Source organism: Pagrus pagrus (assembly GCF_965226575.1).
Source record: "Pagrus pagrus genome assembly, chromosome: 10".
In the NCBI taxonomy this organism is placed as follows: Eukaryota; Metazoa; Chordata; class Actinopteri; order Spariformes; family Sparidae; genus Pagrus; species Pagrus pagrus.
In genome coordinates this window covers 4,605,967-4,622,556 of record NC_140194.1, presented here as the reverse complement: position 1 = coordinate 4,622,556, position 16,590 = coordinate 4,605,967, and the positions used below count along the sequence as shown (strand labels likewise).

General features: G+C 44.3%; 2 protein-coding genes across 6 annotated transcripts in view; one reads left to right on the top strand and one right to left on the bottom strand.

The window, feature by feature from the left end:
• The window catches only part of brsk2a (BR serine/threonine kinase 2a), a 184,166-nt gene extending 170,239 nt beyond the window's left edge, over positions 1–13,927 (top strand). For 4 of the 5 annotated variants that reach the window (XM_084363174.1, XM_084363172.1, XM_084363173.1 and 1 more), the window contains 6 exons: positions 1,559–1,766; positions 2,073–2,121; positions 3,163–3,286; positions 4,431–4,611; positions 7,495–7,584; positions 11,064–13,927. In XM_084363174.1, the coding sequence (XP_084219300.1) occupies positions 1,559–1,766; positions 2,073–2,121; positions 3,163–3,286; positions 4,431–4,611; positions 7,495–7,584; positions 11,064–11,236 (825 nt within the window). In that variant the 3' untranslated portion in view covers positions 11,237–13,927. The remainder of the gene's footprint in view (positions 1–1,558; positions 1,767–2,072; positions 2,122–3,162; positions 3,287–4,430; positions 4,612–7,494; positions 7,585–11,063) is intronic. The other variant, XM_084363175.1, reaches the window with a different exon arrangement.
• Positions 13,928–14,538: 611 nt separating this feature from the next.
• The window catches only part of abtb2b (ankyrin repeat and BTB (POZ) domain containing 2b), a 44,975-nt gene continuing 42,923 nt past the window's right edge, over positions 14,539–16,590 (bottom strand). The window contains exons 15-17 of the mRNA XM_084363170.1: positions 16,496–16,564; positions 16,130–16,243; positions 14,539–15,811 (exon numbers count right to left, since the gene is read on the bottom strand). Of these exons, the coding sequence (XP_084219296.1) occupies positions 15,578–15,811; positions 16,130–16,243; positions 16,496–16,564 (417 nt within the window). The 3' untranslated portion in view covers positions 14,539–15,577. The remainder of the gene's footprint in view (positions 15,812–16,129; positions 16,244–16,495; positions 16,565–16,590) is intronic.

The window sequence follows — 16,590 nt, the reverse complement described above, 5'->3', positions numbered from 1 at the left end:
CACAGGGCGGATGTGACAGCACAGCAAACTTTCTCCTCCCCTAAAGCCTCTTCTCTCTCTTCCATCCTTTCTGCTTATTATCCCTCTCTCTGTTTTCTGTGGCCTGAGCCCTGTGAAAATCCAGCTCAGGGAATGCTTGAGAAAATCCCACTTTTCTTGCTCAGAGCCGGGGGAGCTTGTAGTAAACTTTTCCAGCTGACTAACCTGAGAAGGCTCGAGATTAGCCGGGATCCTAAGACGAGCTCCTCGCCGCCACACAGGTTTCTTTCAGGGCTGATCTGAAAGGGAAATTGATTTCTCAGACCTACCCCGAGTCCGGATTGTGCTCTCAGCAAGAAGGCTCTGCGAGGGGTTGTTTTCTCAGATTTGTGTCTGGAAAAGAAGGAGGAGGCGTCCATGGGAAATGGTTTATCAGTGCGCCATTGTGGCTGCAATTGCACCATTACAAATGCAACAGATCGATACACCTATGTGGAAACTGGAGATTTTACAGCAGAGATGCCGTAATGGTGTTTCCTCCTGTTATTGAGACGGGCCAAATTGTCCTCACAGCTGGCCTCATGCCTCTCACACCTGTCTGTGTCTGCTCGCCCGTCTCTGCTAGCAGAGCCCTGCATGTTTTACTCAAACAAACTCCGTCTTTTTATATGTTTGGTTTGGCCTTTTTTAAAACTGTGTGCATTGCTTGCTGTTTCTGTTGTTTTCCATTTCATCTTGTTTTCTTTTGACATGAGTCACTGAATGGTCTAACTGCATGTTTCTTTTCTGTTTTTCTGTTTTTTTTGCAATGCCTCCATCTCTCCCGTGTATGTACACACCTCACCTGCCTCTATATTCTTTGGCTTCCCTCTGCTTCTGGCTGTGTGGTTGTTTGATCTGCCACACTGTTTTTCTGCGTGTTTGTGCCCCCATGTGTTTTCCTTTGTTTTTCCTCTCCTCCTCCACCTGCTCTTGGCTGTGTTGTGTGCTGCACGTCCTCCCTTTGTCCTCCCAGCCTGTCCGAAAGTTCTGTGTGCCGCCTCAGTCTCCAGACCTGCCGCAGTCCCCTAATGCGAGCCCGTGCCCGTCCCCTGATCCCGTCCCCAGTCGCACTGGCCCCCGGATCTCCACCCCCAACTCGCTCACTCCTAACAGCGAGCCGCTGCCGGAAGCGCTCAGCAAGACGCAAACGCTCCCCGCCAAGCCCAAAGTCGCCCTCAAGCCCCTCCACGCCACACGATCCAACCCACTCCCAGAATTCTCCCCAGATGCAGCATCTGCAGTCAAATCAGAGTCCTCCACTCCCCTTCCGTCACAGCCACCCTCCGCCTCCGTACCGCCCACCCCGACTTCTCCGTGCTCCCCGTCCTCCCCCTTTTTCCCAACCCCCATCCCCGGTGCTTCCATCCCAAACAGCCCCCTGGTACGGCGCACCCACTTCGCTGCCAACCCCCAGCTCTCTGTGCCCTTCAGCCCGGTGGTGCCCCTGTCGCCCATCCGGCTGCACCACTTTCACCCCGTGGCGCCGGTGCCTTCTTCTCTCACTGACCACCCGCCCAAATCTATCCCCCTCATACAGGTTACCCCTCACCCCTCCCCTCGAGGCAGTCCCCTCCCCACCCCAAAGGGCACCCCTGTGCACACTCCCAAGGACAGCCCGGCCGGGACCCCGACCCCAACGCCGCCACCCAGCCCGTCCATCGGAGGCATGCCTTGGAGGACGCGCCTCAACTCTATCAAGAACAGCTTCCTCGGCTCGCCACGCTTCCACCGCAGGAAACTTCAAGGTACCGTTGGCAACTGTCAAACAACTTTGATAATTGATTATTCTTTATTTATTATTAAATGTGAATATTTTCAGTTTTCTTTGCTCATCTATGACAGTAAACTGATTGCATTCTGGACAAAACGAGAATTTGAGGACGACGTTTTTTACCATTTTGTAGACCAGAAACGAATCAATAAGTCAAGAAAACAATGGACAAATTCATCGAAAATTGAAAATTCATCTTACTGTACCCACTAGTACCATCTACTTGTTAACTTTCTCTGAGCTCTACACCTCTGTCTGACCTTTGACCCTGCTTCCACAGTTCCCACACAAGAGGAGATGTCCAGCCTCACACCAGAGTCTTCCCCAGAGTGAGTAGATGCTGCACTTTTTGAAGTCACCACTTACTATCATAACTATGCATAACCTGTCAGCCCCTCAGCTATTGGCTCAAACGGGCTCGCTCTCGATAGCATGATGTTTTGGAAAAGTATTACATCCATGAATGTTTGATTTTCACCTGCTGAGTTCCCTGTAATGACCTCGGGTCTGGTCTGGGATGGAGAAGCAGCAGCGCCGTGGCAGGAGGTAGCGGGGTTGGTTATACGGGGAGGGAAGGTAGCCCGTGTGATGTTGCTGAGCTCCCAGGGGCCTGATAACTCAAGGTTGGCCTAGATATGCCTGTTTGGTTGGCCGACTGTCTGGCTCGGCCATCTCCATCTGGCTGGGAAGAACATCCGGGCTGGAAGGAGCTGCTGGAGAGTTGGCTGGAAAAGGTCTTCTCTTAGCTGGGCTGGTCTCCATCACAGGCATACACAGTCGCACCGGATTCATACGTCTCAACAATGTGTCCGACTAGTCTGCAGTTCATTTTTAAACATTACATTTTTTATATTTAAAGAGGACGTAGGGAGGGTTTCTCTTTCTGTGGAAGTTTGCAAATCCGTCAACATTTTCAGGAATCTAATGAAATATTAATACGCCAGAAAACAGGAGTCCATATGGCTTATTAGTGGGTGCAGGTACACCTGGGCCGAGGGCCAGTAGTGAATTCATCTACCTCTGCCCCTTCTGGACCTGCAGTTCTGTTCACAGAGAGGCTCAATTATCTCTCTCTCTCTTTCTCTCTCTAACACACACACACACAAATTCATTTACAAATACAAAGTTGCAGAGAGGGTAAAAGTCAGAAAACATTCCTCCCCGGCAGTTTTAGCCCTCGAGGTATCCTCTGTTCGCTCTTTTCCATTTCCCCTGAGCTGCAGAAAGAGATGGATAGATACATAAACAGACGGATGGAGGAAGGAAGAAGGCAAAAATGGGTGGAATGAAGACAAACACTGTCCATGTACAGGATAAAGCAACATAAACTTAAAAATGAAAAACATTTGTCCTTTCTTTTTTCTCCACAGACTTGCCAAAAAATCCTGGTTTGGTAACTTCATCAACCTGGAAAAAGAGGAGCAGATCTTCATCGTCATCAGAGATAAGCCTCTCAGCTCCATCAAGGCAGACATCGTTCAAGCCTTTCTCTCGGTACTTCATTCCCCTAAACCCTTCTCCCACCTGCTCCCTGCGCTCCGGCTTCTCTCTCTATGTGTTCATGCGGCAGTATTACTTATGTATCGAGGTGTCTGTTGCAGGATGTTGCCTTTACTAACGGCGGCGGTGATTGGCTATGCTACGAGGCAGCCCTCTCTCTGAGCGTTCGCTAACATGCTTCAGATTTATGTAGCAATTCGGTAAACTGTTTGTGTTCAGCGCTTCTATTTTCTCACTGACTGCGGACTCACTTTAGGTCAATGGAAAATCAACAGAGAGCATTGATCATTAGCATATAGATGCTTTGCCCTCATTGCCGCGCATTGAGCTTGTGCGCGTGTGTGTGTTTAGACGTGTAGCGCGAGGAAATTGAGAAATACTGTAGATCGTATCTGTGTGTGTGTGTGTGGTGTGTTTACGATGCTATGGGTGTACAATTACATGCAGGAATGTGGAAAACATGGGGGTTTCTCAGCACACGCGGCAGAATCTCTATCAAACATTCAGCAGTGGTAGTTGATATTCAGCGTACATAATTGAACATCGCCTATTCCCACCCCAGTTAGATTTAACAAAGTCTGAGTAAATGCAAACTCTGCCAGTGCAGGTCAATGTCAAATCTGTTTCCTCATCCCTGTAGGTAGCTGTTTTCTCCTCTGGGTTATGCTTGCTGGTATTCCAGACAGGAGATTGGCACCTGAATCAGTGGAATTATACCTCTCAGCACACTCACATTAATGGGATGTCAAACCCTCTCCAGCACTACGGCGCGCGACGTGACTATTTCCGAGCTCACCTGTTCATCGGGCATACAAATTCATTTTAGGCGGGAGAGTGCAATGTTGTTGGATGACTCGAGATTACATTAGCTTAAGTCTCCCCGGCATGCATGGCTACTCCCCGAGGCATTAATCTCCTCAGAGTTTCAACTGGGGCTCGCTAGTATGTGGAGGGTATTTTAATGAGGCTTTATTCACCTTGTCGTTTGCAAGGTGTGGAGGAAAAATTAAACATCAATGCTCCCTGTGTAAAGTCCCATTACTTGCCTCATTTTACTACCTAGTTTTTCTACCTCTTTGTCCATGTTTCCTTCACTGACCCCTCTTCTTCTTCTTTTTTTTTAAAAATTTTCTCCAAGATCCCCAGCCTGAGCCACAGTGTGATCTCTCAGACCAGTTTCCGAGCAGAATACAAGTCCACAGCGGGCCCCACAGTCTTCCAGAAACCGGTTAAATTCCAGGTGGATATCACCTACACGGAGAGCACAGCCGCCACCAAGGAGAACGGCATCTACTCTGTCACCTTCACCCTGCTCTCAGGTCAGGACGCACAAACCGTCTACTCTTTCTTTGCCTGCTTATCCTGCATGCATTGGGCAAGAGGGATGATGGACACGAAACAGTCTAACACAGGTGGTCCAACTTGCTGTGTGGGGACCCCAGGTCTGTGAGCCAATGGGGAGATAGTAAGGTCCTGAGACAGGAAGTGTGTCACTTTCTTTTCTGCACTGAAAGTATAAATGTCAATAGGTCTTCTTTAACTTAACTCAACTTTAACTTTTCGCTCAGAATGAGATTGAGACTATCGTCCGTGTAAAAAATGTGTTATAAGTAAATAAAGATCCAACTCAGTCACACAACTAATGAAATGTCAACAAGAATTACTGAGCAGATCCAATAGCATTTTAATCCTTTGATGTTCTCTGGAATTTTTTTTTCAGTCGGTTCGTCAAATGAATTACAAAAACATTTCTCATGATTTTTCTTTTTCACTTGGTTGAAAAAAAAATTCCCATGAAAATTTGAGAAAAAATGTTTTTCTCAAAAAAGTTTTTTTTTCCTCGGTTCACACAGAAAAAAAAATCTTGTGAAAATATTTTTTTCTCTCGGCTCGACCCATGAAGAAAAAAAACTTTTTTTCATGAAATTTTTTTTTCCCTTTCAGGTCGCCACAAGCTCTCATGAAAAAACCCAGTTCAAAAAAATTCTTGTGAAAAGATTTTTTCTTTTTTCACTCGGCTCGACACATGAAAAAAAAAAAATTCTCATGAAATTTTTTTCCCCACTCGCCTTGAAAGATGAATTTAAAAGAAAAATTTCTTCTCAGTTCACCACAAGAAAAAAATTGTTTCACACATGAAAAAAAAAATTCACTGTTTTCTCATGAAAATTTGACAAAAAAATGTCTCATGAAAATGTGAGAAAAAAAATCTTGTGAAAATTTGAGGAAACATTTTTTTTCTCAAAAATGTTTTTTCCTCTCGGTTGGCCTCAATAAACATTTTTTCCACTGTTTCACACATGAAAAACTTTTCACCGTTTTTTCTGCTGCTCCATTGTTTAAGTGTTCATTTACTGGTTATACTGGGTTTCACACACAGAAAAAAAAATTCTCATGAAAATATTTTTTTTTCATGAAAAAAACATTTTCTCATGAACATTTTTTTCCTCTCGGTTTGCCACGAGAAAAAAAAACAGTTTTCACATATGAAAAAAAAATTTCACTAGTTTTTCAGGGGCTCCATTTCTAAGTGTTTGTTTACTGGGTATACTGGGTTTCACACACAGAAAAAAAAAATCTCATGAAAAAACCCAGTTCAAAAAAAGTTTTTCTTCTCAGTTCGCCACCAGAAAAAAAGATTTTTTCAGTTTCACACATGAAAACACAATTTTTTTCACAGTTTTTTCTGGTGATCCATTTCTTAGACTGTGTTTACTGAGTGTGCTGGTTTCACGCACAGAAAAAAAAAATTCGTGAAAAAACCCAGTTAAAAAAAATTTGCGTCAAAATTTTTTTTTGAAAATCATGAAAACAGATTTTCCCACTTGTTTGACATATGAATTAAAAAAAATCTTGTGAAATTGAAATCATTCGTTTACTGGGTATACTGGGTTTCACACACAGAAAAAAAAATCTCATGAAAAAAAAATGTTTTCACTCAATCTCGTACAAAAAAATTTTCCGCTCGCCTTGACACATGAATAATAAAAAATATTCTTGTGAATTTTTTTTTCACTCAGCAAAATGACAAAAAAAATCACTCTGTTTTGAACATGACAAAAAACATCTTCACTCTGTTCAGTCTTATTAGCACACTACAATTCAAAACAACAATATTTAGCTTTTGTCACACAAACATTACTCAGAGCAGAGAAAGGTGACCATTTTCAAATTTGGTAAAAATTTGCTAGAAATTAAAAAGTGTTAATGAACATGATGCAGGTCACATCTGGGGGACCGTACAGGAAGTGACACACTTCATCCCTGGGGAACCTGCTCTCTTCCCGTTGGTTCACTCGTTGTTGACTCTTGATGCACCATGGCAACGTGTTTTATTTTTATACTTCAATCAAGCAGGGTGCCTTGAATTAAGGAAGGATTTGATTCAGTCCACACAGAGTTCAAACCCAGGACTGTCATGGTGTGAGACAAACCACACAGGACAAAGTTACACACAGTATTATGCAATCTTGAATAGCGAGCTGCTCTTGCACCTAATCAGGCTCACACAGGTTTTGGGAAATCCAAGCTCACGAGGCACTTAGAAAAGTGTGGAAAGGCATCCGTTACATGTCGAGTGGGATGCCGTCACACTCCGAACTAATGAAATTAAACTACATTTTTATATTGAGCCAACAAATAAACCAGAAATGCTGTTTCCAGAGGTGGGTGTTTTCAGACTCCCTGCCAAAAAGAACGGCTGCCTACGGATTTTCAAAGTTTTCGCAATCCTGAATGCTTGATAAGATTTTCCTCCCAAACCTCCCTGTGCGGAAGAAGATGAGGTCTGCCTCTGCGAGATTACATACTATGCAGTCATGCGTGCATGCTTAGTCTTGCAGAAACACATGCATGCTCTCATTCGCTCTCTGTTTGTCTCACACACATACTGACGGTCACACACACTCAAGTGAGGGGGGGCACATTTGATCTGAATGGGTTGTAATCGTGGCTGTTTGGAGCCTGCTGGTTCTTCCATGTCACTGACCATGTACTGTACACAGCAGGTAGACAACAGGAGCTTACAGTAGCACTCCTCTCTGGCCTTTATCATCTCAGACACACACCATATACAGTTAGCTTGTGTGTGTGTGCTTGTCCTCTCCTCATCTTTCTCTCTTAATTATTCCATCTACATATATTTTCTTCTCACTCATGCCAAGTCTCTTCCTCTGTGGGTTTTTTTCTGCGCCTGTGTTCAGGACCAAGCCGGCGCTTTAAGCGAGTAGTGGAGACGATTCAGAGCCAGTTGTTAAGCACACATGACCAGCCTGGGGTCCAGCAGCTGTCTGGTGAGTAACAACTCCTCCTTTCCAAATAAATATTTCAAAATCTTTCTTTTTTTTTTTTTACAAAAAACCTCTCCACCCTTACTTCCCACCGCCTCATCCGCCCATCCCACCCCCCTCCCCCCTGACAAACCGCCCTCACCGCTGAAGCTAAGCTAAACCCTTCCCCTCCTCTTCCCCCCCCCGTGCTTGAAATCCCCGAGCCACTTCTCCGCTTCTGGAAAACGGCTTCCATGCATGCCCGCGCCTCACTGCCTCGAAAAGAAAGGATGGGGAGTTGCTCCCGAGTCACCGACTGCGGGTCAAATGTTGCCTAGTTGCCCTGGCGGTGAAGATTAGAGTAGAGGTAGGGGTAAAGCTGATTTGCATTCTGTTACTTCTCAAGACTGATTGTCGGAGCTTGTCACCATGGCAACACCACTGCACCTCAACGCGCTCCCACAATGCACTGCACTGCACGGCCACACCACACCTGACAAGCGCTCTCTCTCTCTCTCTCTTGCTGGGTGCTTGTACAATAGGACCCCCTCCCCCTGTTTTCTCCAGTCCACCAGTCCTCTGTTGCCTCTGACCGGCAGCCTTCATCACCACCAGGCTCGTTCACCTGTGAACTTTGTGACGTTATTCCTCTTCTCATCAGTCGTAGGGTCGATGCCGAGTTCCCGGACATGCTTAACCCAGTGCGCCTCCCTCCTCTGTGCTCAAACATACATTCTGGATGATGGAAATGAACATAAGAGGGAAACAGGGACCCGACTCCTCCCCTCAGCATGTCCTTCCTTGTGAATCACTCTTCTGTGTTTGTGCGTCTCAGTCGCCATCCTCTTGACAACAGCTCCACCTGCTGGTCAGATAGGGAAACCGCACCAGCCTCGAAATGCACCATTTTTCATGAGGAGGAAGTGTGCTGTTTTCTCTGGATGTCAGTTTCATTTCCATCCACCTTGGTGTCTGTATGTTTGTGTCTTTCTTTTTCCTTTTAACTCATTTCCAACTCGGTTACTGAGACTCAGCCATCATATAGCTTGGCACTTCACTCTGTTACTCTGCCGTGCGTTACGAGTTTGGGCTGCATCTTTGCTCTGTGGCGCCAAGAAATCACAGCTGTTGGGATATTTAACAGTCTAGTGCTTCAGTAAGTCAACAAGGTGCTTCTGATCTTTCATATTATTGTCGAGTTGATGAACAGGCTGAGGTGTAAGGAGGGTGAAATTAGAATAAATTGCAGTGTATTAGATTTAAAAGACTGCTGTGTGTTGTTCTATAGAGTAGTGTATGAAACCTGAGAAATACTTAAAGGTGCAATATGTAAGAATTGACCACCTGTGAAATTCATACTCAAAACAAGTAGTAGGAATCATGTCAGCAGAGTACCTGCTTACTGTGGCTGCAGTTAGCGTTCGGACTCGGAGCTCAGGCACCGGGGGACTATTATTGTTTACACTGCCTGACAGGAGCTTTGGACCAGGATGGGTCAGGGATAGCGTGATAGCATGCTAACTAGCAGATAGTTCTGCAACATAAATACAAATGTGATGTCAAAAGTGCTTTTTATTCACATTCTTTGAGTTTATTTTTGAATGTTTTCAACAAGAAATTCTTACATATTCTGTATTCAAGCGTCTCCACCTGAGAATGAGAATAATATGGGACCTTCAAAGCGAGAGAAGATATTACGAAACATAAGTAATGAGGTCCGGTATTCTCCTCTGTACCCACTATCAGAGCGGATACATTTAGTATCATTACCAGGTGTTTTTGACCGAGGTTGGTCTAAATGAATTTCCTGTCTTCAAACTATCAGGGCATCTCCCACTTTGATAAGAGTAGGTCAGTGTGTGCATTGTTAAATTCAATTTCCTCCGCCTCCCTCTTTCCTTTGACCTCCTAACACACCTGGCCACAGGGCCTTTGAAAAGAAAAGCCCGTGGCTGTAATTAAGAATAGAAAACGGCTTTGCATACCAATGTGTGTCAAACAAAAGGTTTCATCAAGTCCTGGTCATTGTGTCCCCTAATCACTATTAACAGCAAGCATACCTGGGAGCCAGGCTGAAGGAGAAGACAATAGTGGGGCGGAACAAAAGAAGGAGTGTAGAGAGCATACTTCAGGACTGACGAGGAGAGCCATTCACTGTCTCTGGTTTATTTAACAGGCGATTGCAGATGCCATTTTTGAAATTGTTCAGATGTTGGAGCTCTTCACACATGAGGAAGGTATAAGGAAGTTGTGCTGCACTTATTTCCTAGCTGGATAATGGAGCAGGTGACACACAGTCACACTTTGTCCACACATGAACAAACACAACAACAAAACACATTCACTCTTTCATGATTAGATGGATTTTCCCCCTCATCTCTACTACAGGCGGTCTCCACACACTTGGCAGCATGTGCATATTGCCGGGCTGAGTTTTGGAATCGAAGCACAAGCCAGTCATAACAGAAATAACGCTTTCAGACAGCGTTGTATAAAGAGCAGACACACTCCGGTCCACTGTGTGCATGTGTCTGTTTTGTCAGCGCCCCTGCCTGTTTTTACTGATGTTGTCACTGCTCATTTGTCGGCCCGCAGGAGTCTTATTCTGCAAATGGCTCTTCTGCCAAGCGTTCACAAAACAGTCCCGTTTGTGACTGATAGTTCCCCGAGATGTGCTGTACAAGAAGAACACAGACTCTTTATTTGCTCCACGGCTCAGGGTTTGTGTTCTTACCACTCCACCTACCTGCTGTGGGACCATCGAGGCCCCACTGAAAGACCCAGAGTGTTTAGCTGAAGATCGTTTGCACGCACACTGTCAGGTTGCACAAGTGTGGTAAGACAGTATTTATGTGCAGCTCATCAGTCTTGATTCTGTTGTAGTGTAAACACATGAGTGGGACTTTTTTCCTGCTTCAGATAGTTTGGCTCAGCGATGCTGCAGCCTCCCTGCGTGTTTGAAGTCTCTGGCCAGGTTTGATAGTTAGCTGAAACTCTGAACTCAAGTGTAGAAATGTGTTGATCAAAGCTCGTCTGTTCCAAGCAGACTCGAGTCTGAACGTTGCTGTGTAAGATCGCCTCACTCGGTACAATACCCACCCGACAGACGGCCTTCATCATCTGCGCTTTGCAGCGGTTCAAGATGCCCAGTTTGCTTTAATTTCCGGCCTTAAGATTGAATGGCTACTTGTGTGTTTCCTTTGGTTGTGCTGTGACATGTGCATGGTTTACGGGAGCTCACACACCATGCAGTCCCGACACACGGCTGCCTCGGCAGTCCTCATCCTCGCTGTGTCTTTGTCAGTCCTCCCTCGTCCTCGCCTCTGCTTGCTGTCTTACCTGTAGTCGCGTCTCTATCCTGTGAACCCCATTGTTCATTAGTTTGTTTGTTCTCTTTCTTCTCTCTTTCCCCCTTTTTTCTTTTTGTCCTCTTTTCTTCCCGTCTGTGTACCTAGGCAGCCCATTGAGTAACTTCTTTGACGTAATAAAACAACTTTTTTCAGACGAGAAGAACGGACAGGTGCCATACCCCTCTGGCACGCCCACCAAGCACTGCCCCTCGCCCATGCACGTCCGGAGGCACGAGGCAGAAAACAATGACACCAAATGCCCCGCCGCGGGCCGAGACAGACCCAAGTTGTCGCTGGCGTCTGTGGGGACGCAGGAGGAGTCTTAGACTGAGACGCCGTGTAGTCGAGCCCCCTGCTAAAGCCCATCCCAGTATCACTATAAACCAGTGACACAGAGAGGATACCCTCTCTGTACATAGCTAGATGTACATAATCATTTATGGACATTTTTTTGTATAAAATGACTTTATACAGATAGAAATATATTAAGAGAATCAAAGTGATATTTTACAAAGACACACACACACACACACACACACACACACTCCTGTCCCTTCACTCCCTCTTTCATCCACCATCATCATCCTCTGCCCCGACCATCTAATCACCTGTGGCTCTGTTTTTTTGCTCCCTTGCTGCTAACCTGTGTGATGACCTGACTTGTTTCTGATACCAGGAATTATCCAGAAAACCTATTAAGTCCCTCCTCCTGCTCCCCGCTCCGCTCCGCCATGCTCGCCCTCCCTCCGACCGACCCCCTCCACCCCCCCTCCAGAGCGTGCCGAGAGAGACGGACATTTGTTGACGGAGGACTGCTTTTTAGAGGTGCGCTGAGAGGGTGGGGGGTTACCATGGAAACAGACCCTTCATGCAGACTTCTACTTTCATCTCCCTCTGAGCCCCTTTCTCCACCTTTGGCAGCCATCAGTAGAAATAGGTGAAAATACCTTTAGTATTCCCCTATCTGAAAAACAAACACACACACACACACACACACGTGCACAACTAATCCACACACGTCTGGATGAAACAAGAAGACGCACTCCACCCGTTCACCGACCACAACCCCCTTTTCCTCTGTTTCGAGCTCAAGGAGCGCTCATTAATTGGAAAACATTTGAACAAAAAGACGATGCACACACACACACAGAACACACACATGCATACACGCACAGGTCCAGTATGCACAGAAAACTCTGGGATGTATCAACATGAACAAACAACAATAAAAAAAAAACAAGATGACGTGACTGATTCAGAGGAGGAGAGAAGGAGGAGGAGTTTTTGTGGGAAGCCCAAACAGCCGACGCGGATGCTTGCTGGATTGTATTTCTTTGCTTTTTAATGTACTTTCTTTGTGAAGAACTGGGTTTAAAATACTAACTGACTTTATTAGAATTAACTCTATTGCTGCAAAACGGACTGGAATTGTGATTTCAGAGAGGGAGTGGGGGAGAGAGCAGAACAGGGCGAGGGGGGAGATGATATGATAGTACAGGGTTGGGGGGAGGGACGCGGGAGGGTACGTGGGTATTTAAAAATGAATGATCTATTCTGTTGTACAGACTGATATCATTTCTTATGTAAAAAAAAAAAAAAAATGAAATGTCTAGTTGTGACACTATGTTTAGATACCATAGGGTCAGGTTGGTAAACCTGCGCCCGCCCACATGCCGTCATTCTAAATCTGTCCGTGTATTTTTGTTACTCGATCATTTCCGACTTTGTTTGATTGACCTAATAATGATCCAAATGTTCCTGTTTGTGTTTTCTGCAGCAAATTTGTCTTTGGTTTGATTTTTTTCCTCCGTGTATACCTCTCTCTTAGTCTCACATACCAGCAGTAGGAGTAGAGGAACAACAACAACAACAACAAAAAATATCATGACGTGATAAATGCAATTGTGGATATTTTTGTATATCTGTCCTTATTTATTCATGTTTGTTCATCTCACTGTTTGAGTTCCTAATTTATTATAACTTGGCTATTTATATGAACAAAGCTGTTAGGTCCGTTGAATGTTATTTATTACCCTCTTGTGTGTTCGTAAAAATGGGGCAAACATTTGAAGAAAAAAATGAACTTTTTTTCTTTTTGTTTTGGTCTGAATTTAACAGAATTATGTGAAACATCAACAAGTCGCAAAGTCTCTTTTCCTTGACGAGGGGAGAGAGAACTTGTGGGAGCTCTTGGAAAAAAAATGATTTACCAGTAATTTAAGAATGTAGACTTAGCCTCTTTTTGGAGAGGGAATATGCTCTTCTATTGATATTTGTCAGTTTCATATTATTGTGCTTGTAGGCCAGGCCTGAGGAGAAGGACACCACAGATCCCAGTCTACTTCTTCTCTTTGTAAATAGACAGACAAACCGTGGGGGTTGATTGTCTTTCTCAACCATGCTGGGGATTCCTGCTCTATGCTTTTAGCTTGTATTGCTGTGTGCATGTCAAACATGAGCTTTTCTTTGCATGGCTTTAGTGTTCATGTTCCATGCCAAACTCACTCCTTCTCTCAGCCTTCATCGATTTCCTTCTCTACAAAACTACCTTTTAATTGTTTTTATTCCCCCCCCGCCCTCTGGCCCCTCACTCTTAACCCTCTCTGCTTTTATTTCTGGCCTTCTATATATTTTTTATTCTTCTTCCCTCGCTCCTGCTTTATCTTTTCCTTCCTTCCTCCTCTAGTCTTGTGCACAAAAGCTTTTTGAACAATGCTTCCTTTACTCTGTACCTCTCTCTGGAAGGCTCGGAGGTCTGGGCCCTCTCTACCTGTTGGTTGAAGAGGCGCAGTGAGGGGATATCGGTACACAAACACAAAGCAATACCCTATTGTTCACCCCCCTCTCCCCCCTTTCTGTTTTCTACAATGGGAAGCTAGCAGCACCAAGGACATCCAGTGATTCTGAGGCCCCGAGCGGTCTTTTGACAGAGCAGGAACAAAAACTGACTGATGTAATCCCCATATAAAATAACTGTGAGCATCTTCAGTGCTGAAACAAATAAACTCATTAAGTTATGGTGTCTTCGTTTCCCTTCTTTGTGCCTCTACATGTAATGGGTAAGTTTGGACCTACAGTAAATATGATTTATGATTTAAAACTGCCTTATGGTCTGAGTTTTATTCATAATAGAATATATTAAGTGATGCAAATTAAGATTATGTGTAATTATCTTGCATTCAAGTTTAATTGTTTTAATTTAAAGGTGCAATATGTAAGAACTGGCTAATGCCAAACAAAGTGCTAAATGATGCTAACTGTACAGTAGCTGCTGTTAGCTAGTTAGCCGTGCAGCTAGCAATCCATACTGGGAGCTTGGAGTGGTATTACAAGATAGACCAGGCAGGGGCTAGCTGGTTAGCATGCTAACACAATAAATAGACGTCTTTGACATAATGTCAAACCTATTTCTTCCCTTTCAATTGATAATTTCAGTTAAGTTTTGGATGTTTTCTTACATACTGCACCTTTAACTTCACCATCTCAGCATTAACTTTTACCTTTTTTAATTTTTTATTGCACATGTAATGACTTTCATGTTCCAGCTTTGTGCATTTGCGAGTGAGTGTTCCTGGATCTCAGGTGAGTCTGTACAAGTTGTGAAATGAACAAGTAAAAAACGACGAGGCTCATTTACCAGGTTTATTACAATACTCAGCATTAAAACAGACTGTATGTATTTCAAAATCCCGTGTTGGATTCTGCTGCTGTACCTGCCTAAGAAGCATTTTTAAACCTCAGTATACATAAGCTTAATTAACTGTTAAAGAGTGTACCTGGAAAAAAAACAAAAAAACAACAGCTACACAAAAGCAACTTTTCAACAATAATATTAATTTGCTTGGATTAAAAAAACAAACACGATAAAAAGGGAACACCCCGATAAATACTCTCACATCTTTTTTTTTCTCATTAAATAGAAAATGTCCATCCCACTCTGAAGTAAGTGTTTTGTTTCTGCGGTCATACTTTTCTTTTTAAAAAATAGAAAATAAAAACATACATAAAAAGTACATTTGTTAAATCCGAAGCTTACATCAATGCTGGAGGCACCGAGTCTCCTTCCTTCCTCCCAATCTGCATTATTAGTTTGACAAAGCCAAAAGTCCAGCATGGCCACCTCACTTGACTCTTTAATAGATGATTCAGTCTTTTCGTCGCTTTACGTAGCTTCAGTCAGGAACAGGAGGGCGTCATTGATCCCAATCCTCCAAGGCAATTATTAATTCTGCCAGTTTTGTCCATTAGAGGGCAGCAGTGTTTCATTATTCAGACCTCCCACCTGTTGCATCCATCTGTTGCTTCTCCATTAAAGCTTCCCGAGCCTTGTAGGAGAAAAAAAAAGCATCACGTAGTCCAGTTTTCTTCTTCATAAACATGCTGTACACTGCAATAATGTCAAGATGGAGTGCTTGGCACCAAATATGAAACACTGAATTTTCCAAAGAGCCAAAAAAACTCTCTGATCTCTGCCCCAGTGTCAAAGTACTGTGGAAGTCGCTTGTTACCAGAGATAGGATCAGATGCTAATTAGAAAACATCTCAAACTATTTAGACAGCTTCTCAAGATCGGATCCTGTATCAGCGATAAGATGAAACTTCCTCTCCAACTTCCACATTCTTCCACTTATTTCCATCTTCTCTCCTCTGCAGCGATCCTGCTGTCCTCAGACTCGGGAGGTGACGTGGAGAGAGCGCAGTCGTTGAGCCAGGGTGGCCTCCAGCTCCTCCACAGGCGAGTCTCCCCGGCTGTGGACCAGCGTAGAAGTGGAGGTGTTCCCTTGTCGGGCCCCGGGGGGTCCCAGCAACAGGCTCCTGAAGCCCTCTCTCTCCAGTAAAGCAGGCATCTGCTGCAGGAAGTAACCTTCACAGAAAGAGCTCAGCTCCACCGAACCATGCGCCTGAGAAGAAGAGAGGACAAATGATTGGTTTTATGTTTTTGCCACCTTGAAAGTAAAGATGGAAAGTGCCAAGGAAACTGCTTCAGTGTAAAATGTAGGCCATTAATCATGTAACAGGTCTTCTGTGCAGGTGGATACTGAATAAATATGGTTTCTATTTATACAAGATCTGTCTTCATTTCACATAAAACCTTTTCTCTCTCCTTGAGTGACCTGACTGACATAAAGAGCTCTGCTATATAATAAACCTAGTCAGTCTTATTTCCTGACTTCACAGGGCAGTACAGTATGATCTAAGCTTCTCAGTGTGTGCGTTACCTTGGCTGTCTTGTAGATGCTGACTGCATTATCCAGGTTGATGTGGCGAGAGCAGATGAGTTCACAGTGTCTTTGTAGCGCCCCCAGCTGGAACAGACTAGCAGCTGACAACAACTGCAGGAGAAAAAACACAAGCAGACATTGACACAAAAGAAATAATCTCATCATATTTCATTCAGTGACGGAAAGGGAGCCAAAGTTTGGATACAGCAGTCAAGGACGGTTTTGTGAAAACATGGAGACTGATAGCTGATAGAGAAGTCTGCAGTGTAGACAAAACCACATATTTGGAAATTAAATAATCTGGTAGAGAGAGTAGTAGCTGACGAGATGTGATAACTTGTCTGTATCTGTTGTGATTCTCACCTCCAGCAAGTCAGAAACGTTTGTTTTCAGCGACTCTGTTCCTCCACAGTACAGGTATGACATCATTATCTGCAGAGAGGTCAAAGGTCTCATTT